The sequence below is a fragment of the Symphalangus syndactylus genome, chromosome 23 (genome assembly GCF_028878055.3).
Source record: "Symphalangus syndactylus isolate Jambi chromosome 23, NHGRI_mSymSyn1-v2.1_pri, whole genome shotgun sequence".
Lineage (NCBI taxonomy): Eukaryota > Metazoa > Chordata > Mammalia > Primates > Hylobatidae > Symphalangus > Symphalangus syndactylus.
The window spans coordinates 45722099-45749193 of NC_072445.2; the positions used below are offsets into that span (position 1 = coordinate 45722099).

Below are 27095 nucleotides of genomic sequence, written 5' to 3' on the forward strand. Positions count from 1 at the left end.
CCTGTTTTGTTACAGTCTGGTTCTCATGCTAAAACAGGGTTGCTAGTGTTAAATAAAAATACAAGACCCTTGGTTAAATTGAAATTACAGATTTATCAACTAATTTTCTGAATAAATATGTCTTAAATATTATAGAAAGCATATTTAAAAATTCATTATCTGAAATCCATATCTAACTGAGCATCTTGTATTTCATCTCACATATATGCTCTAAAATCTTAAACTATATAAGATCTTTTCTCTTTGAAATATGTAACCTTTGGTTGACTATTCTAGGGGTCAAGGATTTTAGAGTGATATAAATTACAGATATATATTTACTACTATAGTTTTTCCTTGTATTAGCCCCAGTTGGATCTTATCCAGCTTGGCTTTTATAAAAGAGGTGTTTCTGAAGACTTCTTTATTCTGCTGTCTCTGTTCTCAAAAATGTGTCATTTTGTGACATGGAGTTTATCTTCAATTTATTAATTTTATTTCTAAAATTACCTATTGATGATTAGGCTTTTTTTGAACATTTAAGTATTAGCTATTGATAGTTTTTGTTTTATGTATTTTGTGTTCAACCAACTAATTCCATTATAATTTAATATGAAAGAATACATTTAAGCCTAATAAAGATTAATTTTTATTTTTACCATTTCATAAACTGAAGTACAATTTTTCATCCAGGTCTGTTAGATGCACAAAGCACAACTGGAAATTAGATGTGAGCACCATGAAGTATATCAACCCTCCGGAAAGCTTCTGTCAAGATGAGCTGGGTAAATACCATCAATATCGATACATGTATTCTGCTATTATTGTTATTGTGGTTCTTGTCAACTTATTTCTAATCTCACTTGAAGCTTAGGATACGTTCTGATTTTAAACTGTTAGATCTCTTTTTAAGTACAAGGAGACTTTAAAAATTTTGTGGAAAAATGGAATTAAGAGATAAAAAATATAAGCTTTATTTCTCAACATAAGCTCCATCAAGGCCAAGACGCATTTGTAGGTGATAATATCAGCCATTTTGTCTGTCCCTAAAGAATTGAGGGTCCTGGGAGTTTAACCATATAAATGCAGTCTTTTTAAAATTATTAGCCAAAGAAAGATGGGTGCCCTTTAAAGTTTTTTTGTTTTGTTTTGTTTTGTTTTTAGATGGAGACTTGTTCTTGTCGCCCAGGCTGGAGTGCAATGGTGTGATCTTGGCTCACTGAAACCTCCGCCTGCTAGGTTCAAGCAAGTCTCCTGCCTCAGCCTCCCAAGTAGCTGGGATTACAGGTGCCCACCACCACGCCCAGCTTTGTATTTTTAGTAGAGACGGGGTTTCACCATGTTGGCCAGGCTGGTCTAGAACTCCTGACCTCAGGTGACCCACCTGCCTTAGCCTCCCAAAGTACTGGAATTACAGACATGAACCACCGCACCCAGCATAAAGATTTTTTTTTAAGATTAGGAAAGAAAAAGAAGTCAGAAGAAGCCAAATTGGGACCATAACCAGGTGGATGCCTAATGATTTCCCACAGAAACTCTCACAACATTGCCCTTGTTTGATGAGAGAAATGAGCAAGAGGCATTTTTGTAGTGTGATTCTGGTGAAGCTTTCCTGGGCATTTTTCTGCTAAACCTTTGGCTAACTTTCTCAAAACACTCTCATAATAAGTAGATGTTACCACTCTTTGTCCTTGCAAAAATTCAACAAACAAAATGCCTTGAGCATCTCAACAAACTGTTGCCATGACCTTTGCTCTTGAGTGGTCTGGCTTTGCTGTGACTGGACCACTTCCACCTCTTGGTAGCCATTGCTTTAATTGTGCTTTGTCTTCAGGATCATACTGGTAAAGTCATGTTTAATCTTCTGTTACAATGCTTCGAAGAAATGCTTCAAGATCTTGATCCCACTCATTTAAAATTTCCACTGAGAGCTCTGCTCTTGTCTGCAGCTGATCTGGATGGTTTTGGCAGCCATCAAGTGCAAAGTTTGCTCAACTACAATTTTTCAGTCAGAATTGTGTAAGCTGAATCAATTAAGATGCCTATGGTGTTGGCTATTGTTTGTGCTGTTAGTTGTTAGTCCTCTTCATTTGGGGCATAAACAAGATTAATTTTTTCTTTGCAAATGGATACGGATGGTCTGCCATTGCAGGCTTCAACTTGAACGTTGTCTTCTCTCTTCTTAAAATGAGTTATCTATTTGCAAGCTGCTAATTTCTTTGGGGTATACATGCACATGTAAAATTTTCAAAAAGTACAAAATTAAATACAGTAAAAACTAAATTTTCTCTCCTTCTCTGATCCCCAGTCACCATGTTCCCACTCTAGAAGCAACTACCATTATTATTTAGTTTCTTGTGGGTCCTTCTAGAGGTATCTTTTGCATTTATAAACTAGTGCATATTTATAATATCCCCTTCCTTAGTAGCAGACTGTATACATTGTCCTCCACTTTGCTTTTTTTTCTGAATGGCTCTTGAACTTAGAAAGTAAAAGAAAGATAACATTGAATATCCCTAACAAGCAAAGTGTTGACCCAGAAGCTGCTAGTGAGACTTCAACTTCTCTTTCCCTCCCATCCATTAATAAACACAGAGATTTCTATTTTGTACCTGGGCATGAGGGAGAAAAAGGAAGGGAAATTGGGTGGTGGAGTCTGTGGTTTGTGGGGAGCTAAAAATGGGAATTATTCTGGCCCGTAGACCAGGTTAGACTGCCCAAGCTCAGGAAAGTGGCAATCAGAAAAATAATGGCACTATTTTTAGGAGAGAGTTGGAGGATTCATGGGAAGTAGGAGATGGCCAGAACTCGTTATCCGACAAAGAAGAGCCATTTCACGTCCTGGTGACCACATGTGGCACACAATTGGAGAGGAGGCTATTCTTCTACCTACCCTTGGAACCTAGCAATGATCTGACATTCCTCAAACTCCTAGGCAGACAGTGTGGAAGATTATAAGCCAGAGTAGGAAAAGAGGGAAAAGCAGACACGAAGCAGTTACAGATCGGGTTGGGGGCATGTGTGTAGCATGCTTTTGGGGAAGTCCCCAAAATACATTCGGGACACTTGAAAATGTGCTAATTTCTAGTCAGCAAAACAGTTGGGGCTCTTGCCATCATCATTTGTGCATAAAGATAGACTGCGACTTTATTTTATATTCTCGATCTGGTGAGGCCTGGGAAAATTGGGTTATATGTAAAAATGGAAAATGCTAAATATACAACATATACAATACCTTGTAATAGGACGGCGAAGTGGAAGTCGAGGTTGCAAAACAACAGATGCCTATTCCAAATTGAAGTTCTGAGAAAGGATTTACAAAGAGGCTGAGAACCAGTAGATCATTCTTAAATCCCTCACCCTTACAAAGAATACTAAGCATAGAAGAGGAGTTTGAAATATAACTTCTTAGGAAGAGTTACTTGGAAAGCTGTACTGAGAGTCCATGCCCCTTGCAGGGCAGGGGCAACTTCTGAGGGATGCCTGCCCGTCTCCTTAGGCCAGACTTTAGCTGGACCCCACCTGGAGAGTCTGATATGTGTTCTTCAAGGTTAAGGGACACAGTGGGCTGGTGTCTGATTCTTCCCTGAGAAATCTCAAGGGTGAAAGATTGGCCGTGTAGCTGTGACAGACAAGCTGAAGGAGAAGAGGTTGTGTTAGGCACACTGGCACTCTCAGAATTCAGTGGGGCTAGAACAGTTGAGTGTTTCCTATGGATGTGATGTGGACCATGAATGGGAGGCATAAACCTAGAGTCATTCTAGGTCCAAAAGGCCTGCAGAGAAAAGTTGGATGTATTGCTACATTGCTAGGGGCTAAGGAAAGCATAAGTAACCAGGTAGCATAGAGATACCCAGGTGCAGAGAACTTCAGGTGGGTGTTTCCAAGCAATTGGGTGGATTCTCGCAATAACCCACTGAGGTATCCCTTAGAATCAGCTTTAGGCAAAAGCCAAGCCCAGATCGTGCTGCTGCTCCGTGACCAAAGGACCCTTGCTCTCTTTCTTTAACTCTCCTTTTTCCTCCAGCTCCATGTCTGGAAGGGTCAGGAACCTTGGATGAAGGCATGAGGGGAGGGGAGGAATAGAAGCACTGGGTGAGGCCAGGCATAGTGGCTCACACCTGTAATCCCAACATTTTAGGAGGCCGAGGCGGGTGGATCACCTGAGGTCAGGAGTTTGAGACCAGCCTGGATAACATGGTGAAACCCTGTCTTTACTAAAAAGTACAAAAAGTAGCTGAGCATGGTGGTAGGCACCTGTAATCCCAGCTACTTGGGAGGCTGAGACAGGAGAATCACTTGAACCCAGTAGGCGCAGAGGTGGCAGTGAGCTGAGATCACACCATTGCACTCAAGCCTGTTTTTGATACACAAAGCAAAAAAAGCATGTTATAAACATTATAAATAGAATGACTCAATTATTTAAAAAATACATGCATAAGCACATGTGGGTGATATAAGGGCAGTCTTAGATTACCTGTGAAGGGACCTGAGCTGGAATCTTACTGGGCTATGCCTCCAGGCTGTGGGCTTTGAATATAATACATTTTTTAGGCTCAAATTATAGGCATACTATATAGGTGTGACCACTCTCACCCATGTGTCCCTGTGAGACCAACACCAAATGCCTTTTTAAACAAGAGTGCGTTGCCAGCATTCTCCCAGTTCTACAAACAGAGGTGTTACTTATTGAGGTATGTGTCCTTTGCCATTCACTACAAGGAAACAGAATGCTATTTTTGGGAGAGTTGCTAAGTGTTGTGACTACAAATTCATCCTCCCTCATCTCAAATAGGACACCCGGACCACTAGCTATTTTCTCCAGTGAACTCCACCCTGAATCTGTTGACAGCCCAGAAAGCTTGCCAGCTGCCTTATTACTAGGAGCTGGTTCTGTGTGCTATACAAATACTGTTAAATTTATTTGACATAAAACTGATAATAAACATAGGTTTGGATATAAACACTGTTAGTTTGTGGAAGTAAAAGGACAAGAGACTATCAACTTTATGAATATATAACCAAGTAATCTACAACTGCTTAGGGCTTTTATGAAAATGTCTAAATCTTTTGATCAAGACCTTTACAGAGACACTGTAGCAAAGTGTTAAGAGCGAAGGCAATGGGGCCTTCTCGCCTGGGTGCGGATCCAGGCTCCAATACACAGTGTGGGGACACTTGGCAATTTAGTCGATCCCTTTGGGCTTTAATTTCTTCAAATGTGAAATAGAAATAATAGTTTTAGTAGCCATCTTACAAAAAACGGGTTGTTGTAAAAAAAATTTTAATTTAATGCCTGTTAAATTCATGGTAGTTATTACACACAGCATAATTTATTTGTATACATATGTCTCAAATAATCTGCATATATATCCTTGAGACTGGGACCACAGGAGCAGAAATGAGGGATTTCCCTCCCAGCAGGAAGTTGGATGCACTGGAAAATTAGATTGAGGCTACCGTTAACCACCATGCAGGCAAAAGTCAGGGCCAGAGCTGGCAGCAGGGTCAGTGGGAGGACAGGAAATAACAAACTCCGGGAGTTTCAGCCTTAGCTGGAGTGAAGACACTGCCACAAAGGGAACATTTGTTAACAGAGCTCACTTTTTAGTCCAGTGCTACCAACGCTGTAGGGATTTCATACCACATTCTGAGAAAGATAAGGGCTTGATCCACCTGGGGACATGTTATCAGTGATGAGCATCTGATTTTATTATTTTTATAAAAAATAATATATGTTCACAATTAAAAAGTTGGAATTCAGAAGAGTAGAAGGAAGAATCTCATCTACACTTGCATCACCCAAAACATTTTAGAATGTTTTGTTCTGGTGGTTGCTGTCCTCCCTCTCCCCATCTTCCTCCTCCTTCCTTTTCTCTTTCTCCTCTTCTTCCTCTTGGTGAGAAATAATCTGTGTACCACAAAATTTACCCTTTTAAACTGCACACATTAATCCTTTTTAAAAAAATATTCACACGTTGTGCAACCACCACCACTATCTCATTCCAAAACATTTTCTGCCATTCCCAAAAAAACCCTGTAATGATTGTCAGTCCGCATTCCCCTTTTCTCCAAGCCCCTGGCAACCACCCATCTTCTTTCTGTCGCTGTGGATTTTCCTATTCTGAATATTTCATGTATTGGAATAATACAGTATGTGGCCTTTTGTGTGTGGCTTCTTTCACTTAGCATCACGTTTGCAAGATTCATCCATGTCATAGTATATATTAGTACTTCATTTACTTCACTTTTATGGCTGAATAACATTCCTTGTGTGGATATACCACATTTTGGCTATGATGAATACTTTTCCTGTGAATATTTATCTAATTTTTATGTGGGCATGTGTTTTTTGTTCTCTTGGTTATAAACCTAGGAATGGAATTGCTGGGCTATATGGTAACTCTATGTTTAACTTTGAGGAACTGTAAAACTATTTTCAAAAGCACTGTATCATTTTACATTCTCATTAGCAATGTATGACCCTCTTTCTCCTCATCCTCACCAAGACTTGTTATTGTCTGTCTTTCTTGTTGACATCTTTTGAAGCACAAAAGTTTTAAATTTTGATGACATCTAATTTTTTTTTCTTTGAATCTTGTGCTTCTGGTATCTAAAAAAGTATATGGTTAGAATAACTAAGTCTTTTATTCTAATATACTTATTAGACTAACATACAAACACATAGATAATAGTCTAAGAAAGAGAGAGTCTAAGAAATATATACATTTCTCTCACTGTCACCCAGATTGGAGTGCAGTGGCATGATTACGGTTCACTCCAGCCTCTGCCTCCTGGGTTCAAGCAATCCTCCCATCTTGGCCTCCCAAATAACTGGGACTACAGGCACACACACCATGTCTGGCTAATTTTTGTATCTTTTTGTAGAGAGAGGGTCAGACTATGTTGACCAGGCTGGTCTCAAACTCCTGGGCTCAAGAGATCTCCCCAACTCAGCCTCCTAAAATTCTGGGATTATAGATGTGAGCTACCATGTGTGGCCAGTCTAAGAAATATTATTTAAATTGCCTAATCCAAGGTCATGAAAATGTATTCCTATTGTTTTAAGAGTTTTATAGTTCTAGCTCTTATATTTAGGTTTTTGATCCATTTTGCGTTAATTTTTATACATTGTGTGATGTAGGGGCCCAAATTCATTCTTTTGCATGTGGATGAATTGCAGCACCATTTTCTGACAGACTGTTCTTTCCCCTATTGAATTGTTTTGGCATCTTTGTTGAAAAAGCAATTGATCATAAATATAAGGGTTTATTTTTAGACTCTCTATTCCATTGATTTATATGTCTATCCTTCTGCCAGTTCCACACTGTTTTGATTACTGTAGCTTTGTATTAAGTTTTTCAAATTGGGAATTATGAGTCCTCCAATTTTATTTTCTTTTTAAAGATTGGTTAGTTATTCTAGGCCAGCTTGTCTTGAGTCTTTACGGTCAGCTTGTCAATTCCCAGGGGGTGAGGGATGGGGGGGAAAAGCAGCTAGAATTGTGATTAAAATTGTGTTGACTTTGTGGATTAATTTAGGGAGTATTACCATCTTATCAATACTCAGTCTTGATCCATGAACATGGAATGTCTATTAATTTATTAAGTCTTCTTTAATTTCTTTCAACCATATTTTGCAGTTCTCAGAGTATAAGTTTTACACTACTTTGATTAAATTTATTCCTAAGTATTTTATTCTTTTTGATGCTATTATAAATGGAATTGTTTGTAAATTTTATTTAAAAATTAACAGCTAGAGTATAGAATATCGCTGATTTTCAAAATATCTTGTATCCTTTGAAGGTTTTAATAGCTTCATTTGTAGATACCTTAGGATGTCCTATATACAAGATTGTGTCATCTGTGAATAGGGACAGTTTTACTTTTTCCTTTACAAACTGGATGCCTTTTATGTCATTTTCCCATTCAGTTGCCTTGGCTAAAACCTCCAGGTAGAAATGGAGGTTTTAGCCAAGGAAACTGCTTGTCTGGTTCCTGCTTTTAGGGGGAAAACAGCTGTCAGGTTTTCTTAGATGCCTTTTTTTTTTTTTTTTGACGGACTCTGGCTCTGTTGCCCAGGCAGAAGTGCAGTGGCGCAATATCTGCTCACTGTAACCTCCACCTCCCAGGTTCAAGAGATTCTCCTGCGCAGCCTCCCAAGTAGCTGGGATTACAGACACGTGCAACCACACCCAGCTAATTTTTGTATTTTTAGTACAGACGGGGTTTCACCATGTTGGCCAGGCTGGTTTTGAACTCCTGACCTCAAGTGATCCACCCACCTTGGCCTCCCAAAGTGCTGGGATTACAGGCATGAGCCACTACGCCCGGCCTATTCTTAGTTTTCTGAGTGTGTTTTATGATAACAGGATGTTGGATTTTTGTCGAATGCCCTTTCTGAGTCAATTGAGATGATCATGTGGTTTCCCTCTTTGTTCTGTTAATGCAGTGTGTCACATTGAATGATTTTCAAATGTTGAATCAGCCTCGCATCTTTCAAATATTGAACCAGTGTAGCATAAAGTCCACTTGGTCATGGTATATATAGCTCTTGTTATTAATGTCATTAAATTATATTTGCTGATATTTTATTAAGATATTTTACATCTATATTGATAAGGAATATTAGTCTGTAGTTTTCTTGTGATGTCTTTGATTTTGATATCAGGGTAATACTGACCATATAAAATGAGTTGGCAAAGGGCCCATATGCTTCTGTTTACTGAAAGAATTTGTGAAGGACTGGTGCTAATCCTACTTTAAACCTTTGGTCAAATTCACTAGCGAAACCATCTGGGCCTAGAGTTATCTTTGTGGAAAGCTTTTTGATTACTAGTTTAATCTCTTTACTTATTATAGGTCTGCTGATATTTTCTATTTCTTCTCAGGTCATTTTTGTTAATTTATATCTTCACAGGAATTTTCCTATCTCGGTTATCTAATTTATTGGAGTACAATTGTTGATAGTATTCTCTTATAAACCTTTTAATTTCTGTAACATCAGTAGTAATGTCTACTCTTTCATTCTTAATTTTGGTAATTTAGTAATCTCTTTTTTCTTGGTCAGTCTAGCTAAAGATTTGTCAATGTGTTGATCTTTTTGAAAAACTAACTTCTGTTTTTCTTGATTTTTCTCTCATTTTTTTATTTTTGATTTCATTTCTAGTCTAATTTTTATTTCCTTTTGCTTACTTTGAGTTTGCTCTTATTTTTCTAGTTAAGGTGGAAGATTAGTATTTTTATTTGAGATATTTCTTCTTTTTTAAAATAGGTGTCCACAGGTATAAACTTTTATGCATGCACTGTTTTAGCTGTATTACATAAGTTTTGGCATATTGTGTTTTAGTTTTCATTTGTTTCAAAGTGTTCTCTAATTTTTTTTATTTCTTAACCAATTTGTTATTTAGAAGTGTGTTGTTTGATTTACACATATTTGTGAATTTCACAACTTTCTTCTCTTATTAATATATAATTTCATTTCAATGTGTTCAGAGAAGATATTTAATCTGGATCCTTTTAATTTATTGAAACTTGTTTTATGGCCCAAGATGAAGTGTTCTCTGTATGTCTATTAGGTACAGTCGGTTTATGGTGTTGTTCAAGTCTTCTATTCCCTGTTAATCTTCCCCCCTAGCTGTTCCATTCTCTAGTCTTCTTGTTAGGCTTAATTTTTCAAACAGTTATTTTGTGTAAACCATTTTTGCATCTTGTCAATATTATGATATTAGACATAATGTCAGATTCTATGCACATATAATTTTATGTTCACATTATATATTAACTAATATATTTAGCCATTTTTCTGTTAGAATTTAAGATCTTCATAGTTTGATTTAAAATTAAAACTGGTATTTTTGTGTTTAAGAGCTTCTCTGTATTTGGAGTTGTTTCATAAGGTAGTTGAATTACTGGTAAAAGAGTATGGCAATTAAAGTATTCACCACCAACACTTCATATACTTCAGCCTAAAGGTGGGCTTCACATGGCCCAATAGCCTCAACGTGAAAGTAATAGAAGAAATATAGGAGTATATTTTTGCAATCTAGAGATAGGATGGCACTTCTTCACTCTTCAGATAACACTTCAAAAGTACAGCTCATAGGGCAAATAAAAATTTTAAATATGGATGAATATGATTTTATTAACGTAAGATTTCTGCTTAATGAAGGAGACCATGGACAAAATTAAAAGACGTAATGACAATTTGAGAGTTTTTTTGCAATGTTTATAATCAACAAGGGATTAACATCAAGCATAGAGTAGGAAGTAATGCAAATTGACAAGAAAAAGACAGAAAAATAAAAAGGGAAGAAAGAGTATGAACTAGCATTTTACAGAATAAACCCAATGGCTATTAAACATATGAAGATACTTACTAAACTCAGTAATCAGAAAACTGCAAGTGAAGCAAGCAGGTTTCACTTTACATCATTTAGAGTTGTAAAAAGCTAGAAGCTAAGATGATGCCAAACGTTGTCAGAGACGTAGAAGTCCTCATCCATGTGATGGGAGTGTGGCTGTTGCAGCCATTCTGAAGAGTAATCTGGCAGTAACTAGCCAGATGAGTTTTTTGTTTGTTGTTTTTGTTTCTTTTTGTTTTGTTTTGTTGTTTTTAGGGCCAGGGACTTGCTACGTTGCCCAGATTGGACTTGAACTCTTGGGCTCAAGTGATCCTCCTATCTCAGCCTCTCTAGAACCTGGGAGTACAGGCATGTGCCACTGTGCCTGGCTCCTGATGAGGTTTATGAACATACTAGGATCCATAAATCCTGCTCTTGTTTATACCTCAAAGAAATTCTGCTGTGGCAGAATCTAGGAGTCTACCCTTGGGAGAGTGAATGTGTAAAATGTGGTGGACATGAACCATGGAATACTCAACCGCAGTTAGATGTGGGCTAGATGTACACATGGCAACATCATGGGTGTCAAAATCATAGTGTTGAGTGAAAAAGAGTAAGAAGCAGACTGGAGACCTAATGCCATTTATATAAATTAAAAATGCACACACACACACACACACACAATATAATACATATTTTGCACAAACATTCAGAATGGTACCTTGGAGGGGAGGAAAATGAGAATGGGAACTAGAGATAAAGGGAATAAAAAGAAAAGAGCTTTGCATGGATCAAATACATGTCGTGAACTGGAAAGTGTGACTAACACAGCCCTTTCCACTTCATGTCCTAAATGAATGAATGAATGAATAAGTTCATCATATGTTCCTTCTTTAATATGTATAGCATTACCATCCATTCTTTGACACTGACAAATTTTTGCTCCCACTGACTGGTATATGAGCATGTCTTTTCTCCCCATACCTTACCAGCTCAGAACATTCTTAGTCTTTCAGACTGTTCTCATTTGAGGCAAAAATTGCATCTCATTGTTTTTACTTGCATTTTTCTATCAAACATGATGCTAATATTTCACTAAATATAGTTTGGCAAATTGTGTTTGCTAAATTATTTTGGTGTTAGAACTTTTTCATTTTACATTTGTATCTATTCAGATTTTCCACTGGAATTATTTCCATTGCTGTTAAATTTAAAAGTCCTCTCATATTTGATATTCTATTTTATACATTTTCATGGCTTGGTCGTTTTGTGTCCTTAATCAACTAGAATACTTAGAGAACTAATTGCCACAGCACCATGTTAGATGCTCCACATATTTATGATGCCTTCTTTAGAATAAACAGTTAACGTAATTAGGATCCACTTTTTGGCTGACCTAATGTCAATAATCAGTGATTTCATTATTATAGTTTCATGATATGTTTTTGTTCCATTTCGCCTTCATTATTCTTCCTTAAAAAAGATTTTAGGGACTACCATTTGTTTTTTTCTGGATAAAATTATAACCCAAATGACCTAGATTTTATCAGCTTGTAAGGTCAAATTAATAATACTATATTCTCATGAATTTATTTATAATAGTTGGCAGATGTCACATTCTTCTTTGTTGCATCTATGCAATTTATCTTTGTGCAAGGGGCATAGAGATCTTTATGGTAATTGGTTCAGAACAATGATTAAGAGTTACAATTGCTTCTTGGCCTTTTGGCTAAGATCAAGTGAAGAATTACAGACTTATTTTTTTCTGCGTCTCTTGAAAAAGAAAAATTATGAAGAAGGGGTGGGTATCAGTGCAAGAGTTTCCTGAGGGTCTTCCGTAATACAATTGTATTTTTCTAACGAGTTTGCTAGTATATAGGTTTGTTTGTCCTACAATGAACTTTTAAAGTTCTATATATTCCTTTAACTATAAAATAATTACCATAATAATACTATTATTAAATGCCTGTTCTGTTCCAAGCATGGTGCTAGACACTTTAGGATCAATTATTTCATCTAATCTCCATGGCAACTCTATGAAGTACGTATCATAATTTTATAGATCAGAAAACTGAGGCTCAGGATGCTGCTAATAAGCAGCAGAAATAGGATTCCCACCCAGATGTTCCCAAAGCCAGCATTTTTTCTAGTTCATGACTAATTTCCAGCAATCATATGACCTTGAAATAATAATATGTACCTTTATTATACCAATTGCATTTTCAGGAACATAGTTCAATAATAATGGCATTCTTTATGTATTCATGATTTTATTAAGAAAGCCATTTGTGTTTCACCATTAAATAAGCTGATAGTTATGACTAAGAAAAATATTTTTATTGCATGTCTTAAGCAGTGTTTAAAAGGTATTAAAAATTAAGTGAACACCCATGTACCCAGCACCCAGCTTAAGACATAAAACATTAACAACAGAATATCTTTATATATCTTTCCTTGATTATATCACATATCCCCCCACCCATGCCCTGAGAGTAATCACTTTTTTGAATGTGGGGCTTCAGGATAGCTATTCTCTATTCCCTCAGCTTTACTGAGGTATAATTAATTAACAGAATTGTATACAAATACTCCTCAACTTACACATGGTGTTAAGTCCTGATAAACTCATCATAAGTTGAAAGTACTGTAAGTCAAAATGTAGTTAATACACCTAGCTTACCACGCATCATAGCTTAGCCTAACCTACCGTATGCATGCTCAGAACACATACATTAGCCTGCAGTTGGGCACAATCACCTGGCAACATGGTCCACTGTAGAGTATCTGGTGTTTACCCTCGTGATTGCACATGGCCGACTGGGAGCTGCACCCGCTGCCGCTGCTCAGCATCTTACTGTGTATCACTAGCCCAGAAAAGATCAAAATTCAGAGTGTGATTTCTACTGAATGTGTGTCATTTTTGCCGATCAGATGTCCCTCCCTGTGCATTCCTATAGCGCCTCGAAGTCATCTCTATCAATCATTTATTTAGTCGTAAGGAAGTCTTGTATGTATACATGTATCCCTGACATGACTGAGACCTCATAAGTTCTGTAAGTGCCATATGAGTAAAGAAATGAATTGGTGTTCATCTTAAGTTGTACTCTCTGCAGATATTGCTTGATCTAAGGGACTGGCACCCTTTGTTTTGATTTTCCTTTGGTTTTTGGAAGACCATGCATTTCTATTTTGGTGATGCTTTTAAAAAGCCATTTTTGTCATTAATCCAGATTTGTTCTCATTTGATTCTAGTTGTTGAAATGGATGAAAACAACGGACTTTTACTTTTAGAACTGAATCCTCCTAACCCTTGGGACTCACAGCCCAGATCTCCTGAAGAGTTGGCTTTTGGAGAAGTCCAGGTAAGGAAATATTACAAAAATTTTAATATTATTAGAAACAAAAATGTGACCAAGATGTCCATTTAACATCTATATCTATAAACATCCTATATTACCTTGAATACTCTTTGAGATGGGTATTTAGGACATATGGTAAAAAGTCATATGATAAAACAAATTCTTTAAGGAACCCCCAGAACTTGGCAGGGATTACAAGGAAAAAAACAATACAAAACTTCGGGAAAAATCCCTAAGGAAACTCATGCAAAACTATTTGAGATTACCCTTGATGCCAGATCGCTACTGGATAGAATGGCTAGTTGTATTTTCCAGCTTTAGAAGAGAATTTCCTTCAGAGGAAACACTTTAATAGTTTGGGAGAGGCACACAATCAAAAATTTATTTTTCCGTGTATTTAGGAAGTTTGTGTGTATTTGGGCAGCTACTTTTTTAAGGAAACAAATGAGAACCTGCCCGGAATAGACATAATAAAAACTAATCTATGCTTTGACCTCTCCTCACCCACTTTGTTGGCTTTTCACATGACGTTCCTGCTACCTTATCTCTGCTTCTCAATACATTCCTTTTCTATGGAGGTGCCAGCCTGTGGCAAGAGAATGAGGAATGGATTTGGAATCCCCATGGTGCCAGTCTCTAAGTCATTGTTTGTATCCATTCTTAGAGGACCTTGGCATCCAGAAGGAGTAATTATTTAACAGGTAATTTAGAAGAGAAAGTCTTGCAAGCCTGTTTAGCCAGTTGTCAGTTGAGTCTGCATGGCTGTGCCAACCCACCAAACTCACGAGAATCATCCATTCATATTGCTATTCACAGCCACTCTGGCATTTAAATCCCCAAATGTTTGTGATAACATCTCTAACTGCCTTTCCTTGTAAAGTTTGCTTTAAAGGACTGGTCACAAAATATATTCTTCAGTGTGGACTGTAAATAACTGTTTAGGAACTAATTTAAATAAACTAAAACTAGGTAAACCAATTGGTTTGTCATCTAAAACTAACCATGAGAATTTATATTTGAATAAAGTCATGACCTGTGCTGGGAACTGTGTTCTATGAAATACAATCTTTTTGGATTGTATTTGAGTCCAAGATTTTGCCTGATCATGCTTAAAAGCAAAGTACTCCAACCTGTGTACTATGTCAGCCACCCAAACCAAACATTTCAGTTCATTGTTGCTGACCAGTAATGAACGATTCAGTAATAGGGATCTCACTCTCTTTTAACAGATAACATATCTCACTCATGCCTGCATGGACCTCAAGTTAGGAGACAAGAGAATGGTGTTTGACCCTTGGTTAATCGGTCCTGCTTTTGCCCGAGGATGGTGGTTGCTCCATGAGCCTCCATCTGATTGGCTGGAGAGGCTGTGCCAGGCAGACCTCATTTACATCAGTCATCTGCACTCAGACCACCTGAGGTAATGAAGTCCTGAGCACACAACTCCTAAGCTCATGCTGCAGGAAAGGCATCAAATGTTCTCCGATTCTTTTGCAATCACTGCTCACTTTGAAGTAGGTTCAGTTGGGATGATGAAAAAAGGACTAATTAAGATAAATATTTACATTTGCATAGAAAGTTTATACTTTTAAAACTGTTTCTAGAAAGACAAATATGGCATGTTCTAACTTATAAGTGGGAGCTAAATAATGTGCACAAATAGGCGTAAAGAGTAGAATGACAGACACTGGAGGTTTAGAAAGGTGAGGGGGTAGGAAGTAGGTGAATGATGAGAAATTATTTAATGGATAAAATGTACATGATTAGGATTAATAATGCTCTGATTTCACCACCGTGCAATCTCTGGTTGTAACAAAATTGCATTTGTACCCCATAAAATTATACAAATAGAAAAGCATTTCTACACTTTACACCATTGGGAGTGAGGAAGGAGCTATTGTAAGGAAGCAGGGGAGGATGAATAACCATCTCACTTCCCACCCTAAGGCAGCACACATTTTCTATAAAGGGCCACAGCGTAAATATTTCAGGCTTTGCAAGCCATACGGTGAGAGTTGCAACCACTCAACCCTGCTGTTGTAACCCAAAAGCAGCCATAGATGGTCCTGAATGAGACTGACTGTGTTCCAATCAAATTTTATTTATGGATAATGATGTGAATATCATATAATTTTCATGTATTACAAAATATCATTGTCCTTTTCATTTTCTTTACAACCATTTAAAAAGGTAAAAACCATCCCCTCAGGTGTGGGCAAGCTTCAAAAGAAAAAAGAAGCCACCCTTAGCTTGCAAGGTTGTACATAAACAAGCAGCAGCAGGTTGGATTCGGCCCACACATGGTTTGCCAAGCCCTGATTTTATAGTATCCTAACACTAAACAGCCAACATAGTAATCCTGACTCAACCTCACTCAACGTTTCATTGGAACCAGAGTAATATGATACTAATGATAGCAATTGAAATTTTCCCTGACCCAGACAATTAAAAAGGAGGGAGAAAGGAGGACTTTAAGTTAAGAAACCACACGTATTTGCATATGTACTGAGCTATTGGAAGAGGGAAGCTTATATTCGCAATTCCTTTGCTTAACTATAGGCTCATATTTCTTCACCATTATTTTGAAATTTGTATCACTTCTGCTGGATTGCCAGTATAAACACATAGCAATGCCCATAATGTGCTACTCAAGCAATTCAACTTTGTTTTTTTGTGACCCTACATGGCAAAATGGTTAGGGATAACATGTTGGTTGCTGGTTGACTGGCCCCTTGATTTTTTATTCTAAAGCATTTGGGAACTCTAAAGTATGGATATGCTCTGATTTATTTTTCAGGGAAGTGTTTTTTTTTTTTTTTTTTGAATTAACTGATTTAGTAACAAATTGCCTGCAACACACTTCTTAACTGATCACAACCCCCTAGGATACTGTGGTACTACAACTAAAATTCTACTTTATACGATACCTTTGTCCCACACTACCTCCTGGAAGTATACTTGCATAATTTCATGATTATAAGAGCCCTGAGTTCATTTGTTGTACATTAACAGTAATGTGTGGTAGTAATTTTGTATAGCTTGTGTAGGGGCAATAGCACATAAATGATACGATTGCTTTATAGTGTCTAAGATGCAATTACCTAAAGTCTTAATGAGAGACATTCTATGGGAATACACTAAATTTAGGAAGGATAAGAACTTTTAGGGAGGGTAAGAACTCATTTAGTTGAGTTATTCTGTAACTACTGTCCTGGAAACCAATTTAGTTTCATTTCAGGGGCTTGTGTGGACAGTTGTCATGCATTAAAACAACAGTTTTCGACTATAGTATCACAACACATTGGTTGTGCAGTGTGTTGCACATAGTTTATTATTGAAAAGGGGCCAAAGCCTGTGATTTTTACTCCGTTGGGTCTATTTCCTTGATAGACCCTTACATTTCGACTCTTGCCTAATCAACTAATAAACATCAAGATTGCTTGCCCCCGACCCTTCTGTCTGACCTTTATTTAGTGAATAAAGCCTCCCTGATTTACAAAAAACAAGGGAAAAGGCCAGTGTACTTTGGTGGATTGCCAGTAAGAATTATTAGCAATTGAAAAATCCAAAGCAATAAACATCCATTCTAGAATAACTTATCATAACTCCCAAAGTCCTTTAAAATGCGAGATTTCGTTGCTGAACCCAGAGATTGAAGGTACATTCAGAGAATCATTGATTTTTTGAATCTTTTGTTTTTTGGGGAGAAAGCTTATTGCTTCCCTCACTTCCTTCCAGATTCTACTTATTTGGATAGCTTTTAACGCAGTGCTGGAACTTGAATATTGGTACAGCTAACTGCTGATATGCAGTTTTAAAATACTTCTCCTATGATTATATATCTTATTTTGCCTGACCTTATACTCTGTGTACAAGTCTGATTCTTAAACCAGATAGTATGTTCATTAAAGTTAGAAGAAGCACTAGGTTTAAAATCAGAAAACCCAAATTTGAATACCAATTTACTGTGTGTTGTATATTTCTGAATGTTTCCTCATCTACAAAAACAAAAAAATTCACAGCTTTTTTGTAAGAATTGAATAACATAGTATGTAAAACTGCTCCAGCACCAAGTTTGAAATATAATAGATGTGTTGTAATCATTTGTTTATTCAACTTTCTACCACACCCTACAGTGGTATAATAACTGTTATATAATGAATGCTCAATAAATAAAAGCTGACTTAATATGTCTAGATAGTCAAAAATACTTGGATGATTGATTGTGCACTGAGTTGGGATTACTACAAATGTTGGATGTAGTTCCTCAACACTAAATTTTACTGTCTTGCCTAGCTGGTAATTCGGTCCCTCCTTAAGGATAAATAATATAGTCTGTTAAAGTGTGGCTTAGATATACAAAATATATTATTTATCCTTAAAAAGGGACAGAACATCTGAAAGTTGAAAAACCGACCCCCAAAGTGGTCCTGAGTCACGGGCTTTTGTCCTGTACTATGTCCCAGTCCTCTCTCTTACTGAGAGCTACTGCTTGAGGAATGCAAAGAAATGAGGATCTCCATGATCTTCATCTCTTTCCTCTACAGCATGACCTTTTCTCGTCTGTGCCTACTGTTAGAACTACCCCTCCTTCAAGCAGCATCACTGTGGAAAATGGAACTTGCCTACCTGGTTGATGTCCACACCATGAGCATAATATGATATGTTCTAACAACAAAGATGAATCCCCTCAGAATCTCCCGTCACTTTCACACCCAGCCTTGAACAGAAAGTTTTCTCTGGACTCTGGTGAGAGTCCAGTTTTTCAATTCCTCACGTCTCTGTCAATATGTTGGTATAAGGAACAAACTGTCTCTCATACTACATGACACTATTTTTTTCTCTTTTCAACCTTTCCATCTGTCTTATCCTAGTTACCCCACACTGAAAAAGCTTGCTGGGAGAAGACCAGATATTCCCATTTATGTTGGAAACACAGAAAGGCCTGTATTTTGGAATCTGAATCAGAGCGGTGTCCAGTTGACTAATATCAATGTCGTGCCATTTGGAATATGGCAGCAGGTCAGAAATCTGTTTTCTTTCCATGCTTTCCAGTTATGCTTTCTGGGACGAATGTTAGGTGAGATAGTCACCATCAGATTAAGGAAAAAAATGGGTCAATATGGTATGTCCCTGATACTGCATAAACACAACCTCTATTTGAGCTTCAAATGTTAGGCAGACTGTCCTGGGCAAAGATGATTTTCTTTCCATTAACCCATACTATTATAGTATAACTCTACAGAACAGGTAATAAATTTAGTTCTGAATAAGGAAATTTCTTGAAATGTGAGGTTCGATTGACCAGTCTTTCCAGAACAGGTGATTACCTTCTCAAATATTGAATTAAAAACCAAACTGAAATTCACAGTTGTTGGTTTTATTGTTAAAATCCAGGTGGACAAAAATCTTCGATTCATGATCTTGATGGATGGTGTTCATCCTGAGATGGACACTTGCATTATTGTGGAGTACAAAGGTACGTTTTTATTCCCATTGACAATGAAAAATGGAAAACATTCTTAATAGGAAGGATAGTAATATCTATATGGAATTTCATCACATGTTCATCTTTTAGCTCCATTTTGAAAGAATATAGCATGTTATATCCTTGTCCTAGAAATATGGAGCTATCTTTCAAATAATTTTCCCAGAAAACAAATTACAAATAATGTCATCTAGATAGTGACAGGAGCAAAGCGTTCTTTCATAAGGCAATAGATATTTTACATTCCACCTATAGTGATTTCTTCAAAACTACGTTTATTAAATAAATGTCTTTTATTACTTTCACCTAGAAATATTGTGTAATATAATCATGCACTGCTTTTCATATGAAAAGATGGCCTTACTGCCCCAACAATCGTTTGAATATGAGCTTTGCATGTAATTTGCAAAAGGTACAGGGAAGTATGTTAATCCACTCTTTTCTGATCCTTTGGGCTCAACACCTGGAAAAAGGTGACTGAAGAAAGCAGTCTATGAGCTAGAGTGGAATTAAGGTAAATGTCTTCATGAGACACCTAGAATCTACCAAGTCAAATGGGATGAATTTAGTCACTTGAAAATTCAGAATATATTATTGAAAGCTTTAAGTTTTAAAATCTTACTGTTTGTTTTTCCTTTGATATAATCAATTCTTCTATAATCAAATAAGTTCAATTATACAGACTGTACACAAAAGACTTTGTCTTGGAATTCAAACCATGGGTGTTCAGGATTTCACCTTGACTACCTATACCTCTTTGTTTCTCCACAGGTCATAAAATACTCAATACAGTGGACTGCACCAGACCCAATGGGGGAAGGCTGCCTATGAAGGTTGCTCTAATGATGAGTGATTTTGCTGGAGGAGCATCAGGCTTTCCAATGACTTTCAGTGGTGGAAAATTTACGGGTAATATTTTGTATGAAAGTGATACCAAGTATGAGGCATGGCACATTGCTAAATGCTATAAGAGTAAATACAAATGTAATTGAGACATGATCCCTCCCCACAAGAAGCATGCAATCTTATTGGGAAACCAGACTTGTAAGTTGCAGATTACAAACTAACGTTTCTAGCTCAAAACATGATGGAGCATGAAGGAAACACTGAGATCTGAGAGCACCTCAGGAGGAGCCAAGAAAAAGAATCATTTGGATTCACCATGTAGACCATAGAGCAGAACAGGAAAGGCCTGAAATGGGTCATCCAGGCTTAGGTGCTCTTGGAATATGGTTCCTAATGGGGTATGTGCAACCTTAATGTAGACACATCCCCTTGGCCCTGTGGATGCTCATATCAGGGAGCAGTGTGCCCAGAGAAGGGTCCTCTAGTTGGGGGTCTTAGGCAGGAGCCCTTCTGCTCTGGGTCCAAGAGTGGGGTTGGGGTTGACATGGGGGAAGTGTGTATCCTCAACACTAGTTTTCTAAGTGCTCAATACATGTCCACTTAATAAATTAATATATCTGCTAAGTGATCCCTGTCTAACAGTGTGGCAGAAAATGCCCTGCTTTGCAATATGAAGATAACCTTTGTCCCATTCTTTGCTTTCTTCTCTAAGTCTATATTCATTGCCTCCCAGAGTGTGTAACCACATGAGAAATAGAGGGAAGGTTCTGTCCTTAAGAAGTTAAAAGTGTGACTGGGAAGGTAAAACATACTTATTAAAGGTTAACTAGCATCATCCCATTCTGTGTGATGGTGAGTTTGTGTGTGTGTGCACATGTGCGTGAGTACACACATATACATTTAAAAAGGTCTTGAATATACCAAAATGTTATGTCTAGATGATGGGTAGCTTGTATATTTTTTCCGTATCCTTGTCTGTGTTTGTCAAATTTCATAGAAACAATAACAGCTCCCTGACCTTGTACCCTATATGCTCTGCGTCCTGCCTCATTCTGCAAGTTCCTTTACTGCCTGTCACTCTGATGCTTGCTATATATCAGCCCATCCTGCTTTCCATTTCTTAGACCCAAAGTGTCAAGTGCACACCTGCCCTGGGTCTTTGCGTTTGCTGTTTCCATTGCCTGGAGTGCAGCTGGCCCTGATTTGCATGTGACCAGCAACTTTTCATCTGTGTCTCAACTCAAATGTCATCTCTTCACTGACCATCCTGTCTAATGATTCCCTCCATCTCATCCCACTCACCCCAGCCACTCTCTGTTCCATTGCCCTGTTTTATTTTCTTCATGGTGTATCACTCTTTGCAATGACTTTATTTACTTGTTCATTATTTGCTTCTCTCACTAGAATGAACACTCCATGAGAGCAGGGACCTGCTTTGCCTTGTTCACCATTTTATTCCCAGTGGCTAGAACCATGTCTGACACAGAGTAGGTGCACAATAAATACTGGTTATGTGAATGAATAAGCAAATTAACAGCACTGTGAGAGGGGCATCATGACTCCATTTACAGAGAAGATACAGACATGAAGAAGTTAGGTAGTTTGCCCAAGGCTGCCCAACCAGTAAGTGGTGGGTCAGGATTTTCATCCTAACTGACTCCAGCATCATGCTCTTAATCACTGTGTATTGTCAGATTATGTTGAACACACCTGTTATAATCTACAAATATAATGAAGCCATTTCCATGTTAGTAAAGAGTTAACAATTTCAAGAATTACAATGCCCTTAAAATGTGCATGCACACCAACTACGATTATGCATCCTACCCTGTGTATTCAGCTAGGGTCCGAATGAATTGCCGTATACAAGGAGAAAGCTCAGTGCCTTTGGCTGGCTTGGTAACCTTTTCCTAGTAACCAATTGAAATTTCCAAGATAAAAACTCCGGGGAAATCCTGCACTAATGACATGGAGCCTTGTTCTATTTCTGCCTTAGTTACCTATCAATTTTATCTCCTGAAAGAGTTCCAATCTGCTAGAACATGTGTTTTTCTGTGATTTTCCAGCAGAGGAGACTCTAATCGAAATCCTGTCATTTCAGAGGAATGGAAAGCCCAATTCATTAAAACAGAAAGGAAGAAGCTCCTGAACTACAAGGCTCGGCTGGTGAAGAACCTGCAACCCCGAATTTATTGTCCCTTTGCTGGGTATTTTGTGGAATCTCACCCATCAGACAAGTACGGCTAGATACTTTGTACATTTTTACATACAACTTAACGTGTGGTGGAATGAGCGACTTTGCTGTGAAAGCAACGTGACATGAGAAGGAAAGTGATTAGTAGGTGTCTGGAACTTTTTAACAAGCTGTTGGAGAACACAGAGCATGAATAAAAGTTACACTTGGCAGCCAGGAACTCTTTCAGGAGATAAAATAACAGATAGATATTCTCCGAAAGGATCCCAGGAAAGAGGATGGCAACTGCCATTTATTATGTGCCAGGGAAGTGAACTGGGGACTTTTAACTAAGCCATCTAAGTTAATCTCCCAATAGCACTATGCATAGGAAGGGGGTATTCTTTCTTTTTTGCGGACAGGGAATCTGAAACTCAGAAAGGCCAAGGGACGTGCCCAAAGTCACCCTGTTGGAAACATGAGTTGAGAATGGAACCCTGGTATGCTTAGTTCCAAAGCTCTTTTCTCTATACCATACTGCATTCCAGAATAGAATTATGTCATTATCAGATTGAAGCTGTCTTCTCATGTTTTTAGGTATCTAATGTGATTTTTCTTGCAGCAATATAACTTCTGCAAATGCTATGAATCATCACCAATATATGGAATTGTTGAAGGAAATAAAAGACCATGAATTTGATCTTGTCCCCTTTGCCAATGCTCGTTTAAGTCAAGAAAACCTACATGATTAATTTCAAGATTTTCTTGAAACAAAAGAATTGCTTGCCAGATATGCAGGAATCAAAGATAAAATCTGGCAGTGTGGTTTGTTTTTTAATCTGATATCACAATGCCTATGGAAAAACTCATTTTGAATCTCATCCTAAGTCTGACTCCAGCGTCATGCTCTTAATCACTGTGTACTGTCAGATTATGTTGAACACACCTTGTGTTTGAACACAATGAAAGGAAAAGCTTAATTGTGACTTAGTTATACGAGAAGAAATATTTTATTAGGTTCCTAGAGCTGTTGTAACAAAAGAAACTGGGTCATGTAACAAAAATTTCTTACAACAGCCCTAGGAACCTATTACAATTTTTGTTAACAAACATTTGTTAAGTTCTAGGGGCCAGAAGTTTGAAATAAGGTGTGGGCTGAGCCGTGGTCCGTTTAAAGCCGCTGGGGAAGGATCGGTTCCCGGCCCTCTCCCAGCCTCTGGTTGCCTCAGACACTCCTTGGCTTGTAGATGACCATCTTTACTCTTTCTCTTCACATGGCATTTTCCCTGGGTGCCTATCTGTGCCCAAATTTTCCTTTTTTTATAAAGACATCAGTCAGATTGTTTTAGAGCCCACCTACATGACCTCATTTTCACTTGATTACCTCTATAAGGACCCTATCTCCAAATAAGATCACATTCTGAGGTACTAGGACTTAGGACTTTAACATTTCATTTTTGAGGGGAAAACAACCCATCACACGTATTTATGTTAAAATGGAAACTTTTCATGGCACCACTTAATAATAATTTTATACATTTTTAAAAAACCAATATGCAGATTTTATTTTTGACAGCATTAAAATTCACTGCAAAGTTGAGTAAAATTTGAAGAATGCTTCATTAGTATTGATAATTTATAGTTGAGTTTTGATTTATGTAATACCCCTTTGAATTCAGTGTTAATATTAACGAGTTGACACAAAAGTTAGTGAATTTACTAAACTTGGACAGGCATAGTTTTGGAACTGTTATGTTTTTGCTTCAAAGCCAAATCAGTTCTTCTAAAAAAAAATATGAACCAGTTGTGTCAATGTAGATTTGAATGTTACGTGAAAGTACATTTTTAGTACTTGCTTCTTTTTATTGGGAAACTTTTTGGGTATGTGTGGAACAACTTGAGCATGAGAAGCTACTTTTTGAACTATACATTTTATAAAATCTATAGATCAAGTCTTTCTGATGAAAATGTAGGATCTAAATTGAGATGTACTCTGTTTAAAATATACATTGGATTCCAAAGACTTGATATGCAGAAAAGAATGCACAATATCTCAATTTTTAAAAATTGATTTCATATTAACATATTTGGATTAAGTAAAATCTATTAATTTTACCTGTTTGTACTTCTTTAATGTTGCTACTAGAAAATTTAAAATTACACATGCTTGCATTGTATTTCTATTGAACAGAGTTTAATAATTTTTGGCATCATAGACCTTTTAATATAGTAAAATCTCAGCTGTATAGAACTTCTGGGAACTTGGGCATTCTAAATAGTGAAATCATGCTAGGTAGCAAAGTTTTCTGGGTAGGTATAGTTTATCTCTCTAGATGTGAAAATTTTATGATTTAGGTATAATTGTCTTCTCAGAAAGAGTATTAGAACATAATTGATCTTTTCTTGATATCATGGATTCATCATTTCAAAGTTTTAGAATGTAATATAACAGCTTGATGTTCCTACAGTTCACTGGAGGATGTTATAATAGGATACGTTCTAGTCCACTGAGCTGTTTGCCCCTGCACTAAATGGCCCCAGGCAGTAAAGCATTATATCTGTTTGTTTCAGTTTTGCTAAGAGGCTGTTAGTGATCATTCTTCACTGCTGTAACAAATCTTTACCAGCAGTCTCAATCCTTCTCTTTGATTTGCTGCTTCTAGCCACCTAAGTAATTAAGTCAAAAATTACTTACTTTCACTTTTTGTACATATGCTTATGAGAGAGGCCCTGAGCAACTCTCCTGGTGAAGGACTGCTAAAAGCCTCACTCATAGATTACACTCCAAGGAAAAAGAATCATTTTCTCAAATCAAAGCAATTTCGGTTCAAATAATGCGAAGAGAATCCTTGTTGCAGTTTTTTCTCTCACTAACCTCTCACCACTTTGCCCCACAAGCGTATGCAGTTTCCAGAACATGCACAGCAGAACAGGGAAATTGAAGCCCTGGCTTTTCAACCAGAAGATGAAGGGGACACCTGGGAGGCAGAAAATAATGGAGAGATTTCAGATAGGAGGCGTCTTAGGAAAGGGAGCCCATAAAATTATGGATAAACTCCTGGGTTAACTCCAAAGCTGTACTGTGCATGTGGATCTGACCCTAAACAGGATATCAAACAGAGTACATATGCTAAAAACTACAAAACAGATGAAAAAAATCAAAGACTCTAATTAGATAAATGGAAAAGCATACCATATTCATGAATTGGATGTTCAATATAGTTCATATTTTAATTATCCCCAAATTTATAGATTCAGTACAATGCCCATCAAAATCCCAGCGGATATTTTGTGGATCTAGATAATGTCTAAAATCTATAGGAAAGGCAAAGGAATTAGACGAATCAAAATAATTCTGTAATAGAATAAAATTAGAGGAACATATTCTCTAATTTTAAGATTAGCTATAAAGCTACAGTAATCCAGAGAATGTGATACTGGTGAAGGAATAGACACAGACATCAATGGAACAGAATAGAGAGTCCAGAAATAGATCCACACAAATACGGCCAATTGATTTTTGGCAAAGATGCAATTTGGGGAACTGTGAATGAAAAAGGCTTTTTTTTTTTTTTTTTTTTTTTTTGGGGAAGGAGTCTCACTGTGTCGCCCACCCTGGAGTGTGGTGGCGTGATCTCGGCTCACTGCAGCCTCTGCCTCTACCTCCTGGGTTCAAGCGATTCTCCTGCCTCAGCCTCCTGAGTAGCTGGGACTACAGGCACACACCACCAAGCCCAGCTAATTTTTTGCATTTTTAGTAGAGACGGGGTTTCACCATGCTAGTCAGGATGGTCTCAATCTCCTGACCTCACATTCCACCTGCCTTGGCCTCCCAAAGTGCTGGGATTACAGGCATGAGCTGCAAGCCACTGCGCCCGGCCCAAAAAAAGGCAATTTAATGGAGAAAGGGTAGTCTTTTCAACAAATGTTACTGGGGCAATTGCACACCCATACACACACAAAAAAACTACCTCGATCTGAACCTTATGTCATATGCAAAAAGTAAGTAAAAATGGATTATAGATATGTTAATATAAAACTATAAAATTTTTAAAAGAAAATATAGGGGAAATATTCCTGACCATGGGTTAGGCAAAGACTTCTTAGATGTTGCCCTAATTAAATTAAAACTTTTATTCACACAAAAAATCTATATGCAAATATTAATAGTAGCTCTATTCATAATCACCAAATCAACCCAAATAGCCTTCAACAGGTGAATGGATAAACAAGCTCTGGTATAGTCATACAACAGACTACTACTCAACAATGAGAACTGCTGCATACAACAGTGTGGATGAATCTCAAAGGCACTGTGTTGAGTGACAGAAGCCAGTCTCAAAAGGTTACATACTAAAAGATTCTATGTATATTACATTCTGGAAAAGGCAAAATTATAGGGATAGAGAGTAGATCTGCGATTGTGAGGAGGTAGGGGTTAAAGAACGATTTTACTACAAAGGTGCAATGCAAGGAAGTTTTGGGGGTGATGAACTGTCCTGTATCCCGACTGTGGTGACAGTTACGTGAATCTATATTTGTGTTAAAATCTATAGATCTGTACTCCCTCAAAAAGTTAAAAAAAAAAAAAAAAAAAAGGATCTCAGTAAATTTGAAAAATTAAAGATCAAAAAAGGCAAACATGGTGATTCTTAAAGAGCACCTTAAGCCTTGGTAGTTAAGGCAAGCATATTGGGTTTTTTGTTTGTTTGTGGGGTTTTTGTTTTTTTGTTTTGGTTTTGGTAGAAACAGTCTAGCTCTGTCACCCAGGCTGGAGCGCAATCTCAGCTCACTGCCACCTCCGCCTCCCAGGTTCAAGGGATTCTCCTGCCTCAGCCGCCTGAATACCTGGGACTACAGGCATGCACCACCATGTACCACCATGCCCAGCTATTTTTTTTATTTTTA

The 27095-nt window shown here is 37.4% G+C and overlaps 1 protein-coding gene across 10 annotated transcripts in view; it reads left to right on the top strand.

Annotated features, from left to right (window-relative positions):
* Positions 1 to 27095, top strand: part of LOC129473601 (cytidine monophosphate-N-acetylneuraminic acid hydroxylase) — an 87814-nt gene that overhangs the window by 40206 nt on the left and 20513 nt on the right. For all 10 annotated transcript variants that reach the window (XM_063632716.1, XM_063632715.1, XM_063632720.1 and 7 more), the window contains 7 exons: positions 673 to 764; positions 13574 to 13683; positions 14910 to 15100; positions 18555 to 18702; positions 19078 to 19159; positions 19940 to 20077; positions 22116 to 22251. In XM_063632716.1, coding sequence (XP_063488786.1) covers positions 673 to 764; positions 13574 to 13683; positions 14910 to 15100; positions 18555 to 18702; positions 19078 to 19159; positions 19940 to 20077; positions 22116 to 22251 — 897 coding nt within the window. The remainder of the gene's footprint in view (positions 1 to 672; positions 765 to 13573; positions 13684 to 14909; positions 15101 to 18554; positions 18703 to 19077; positions 19160 to 19939; positions 20078 to 22115; positions 22252 to 27095) is intronic.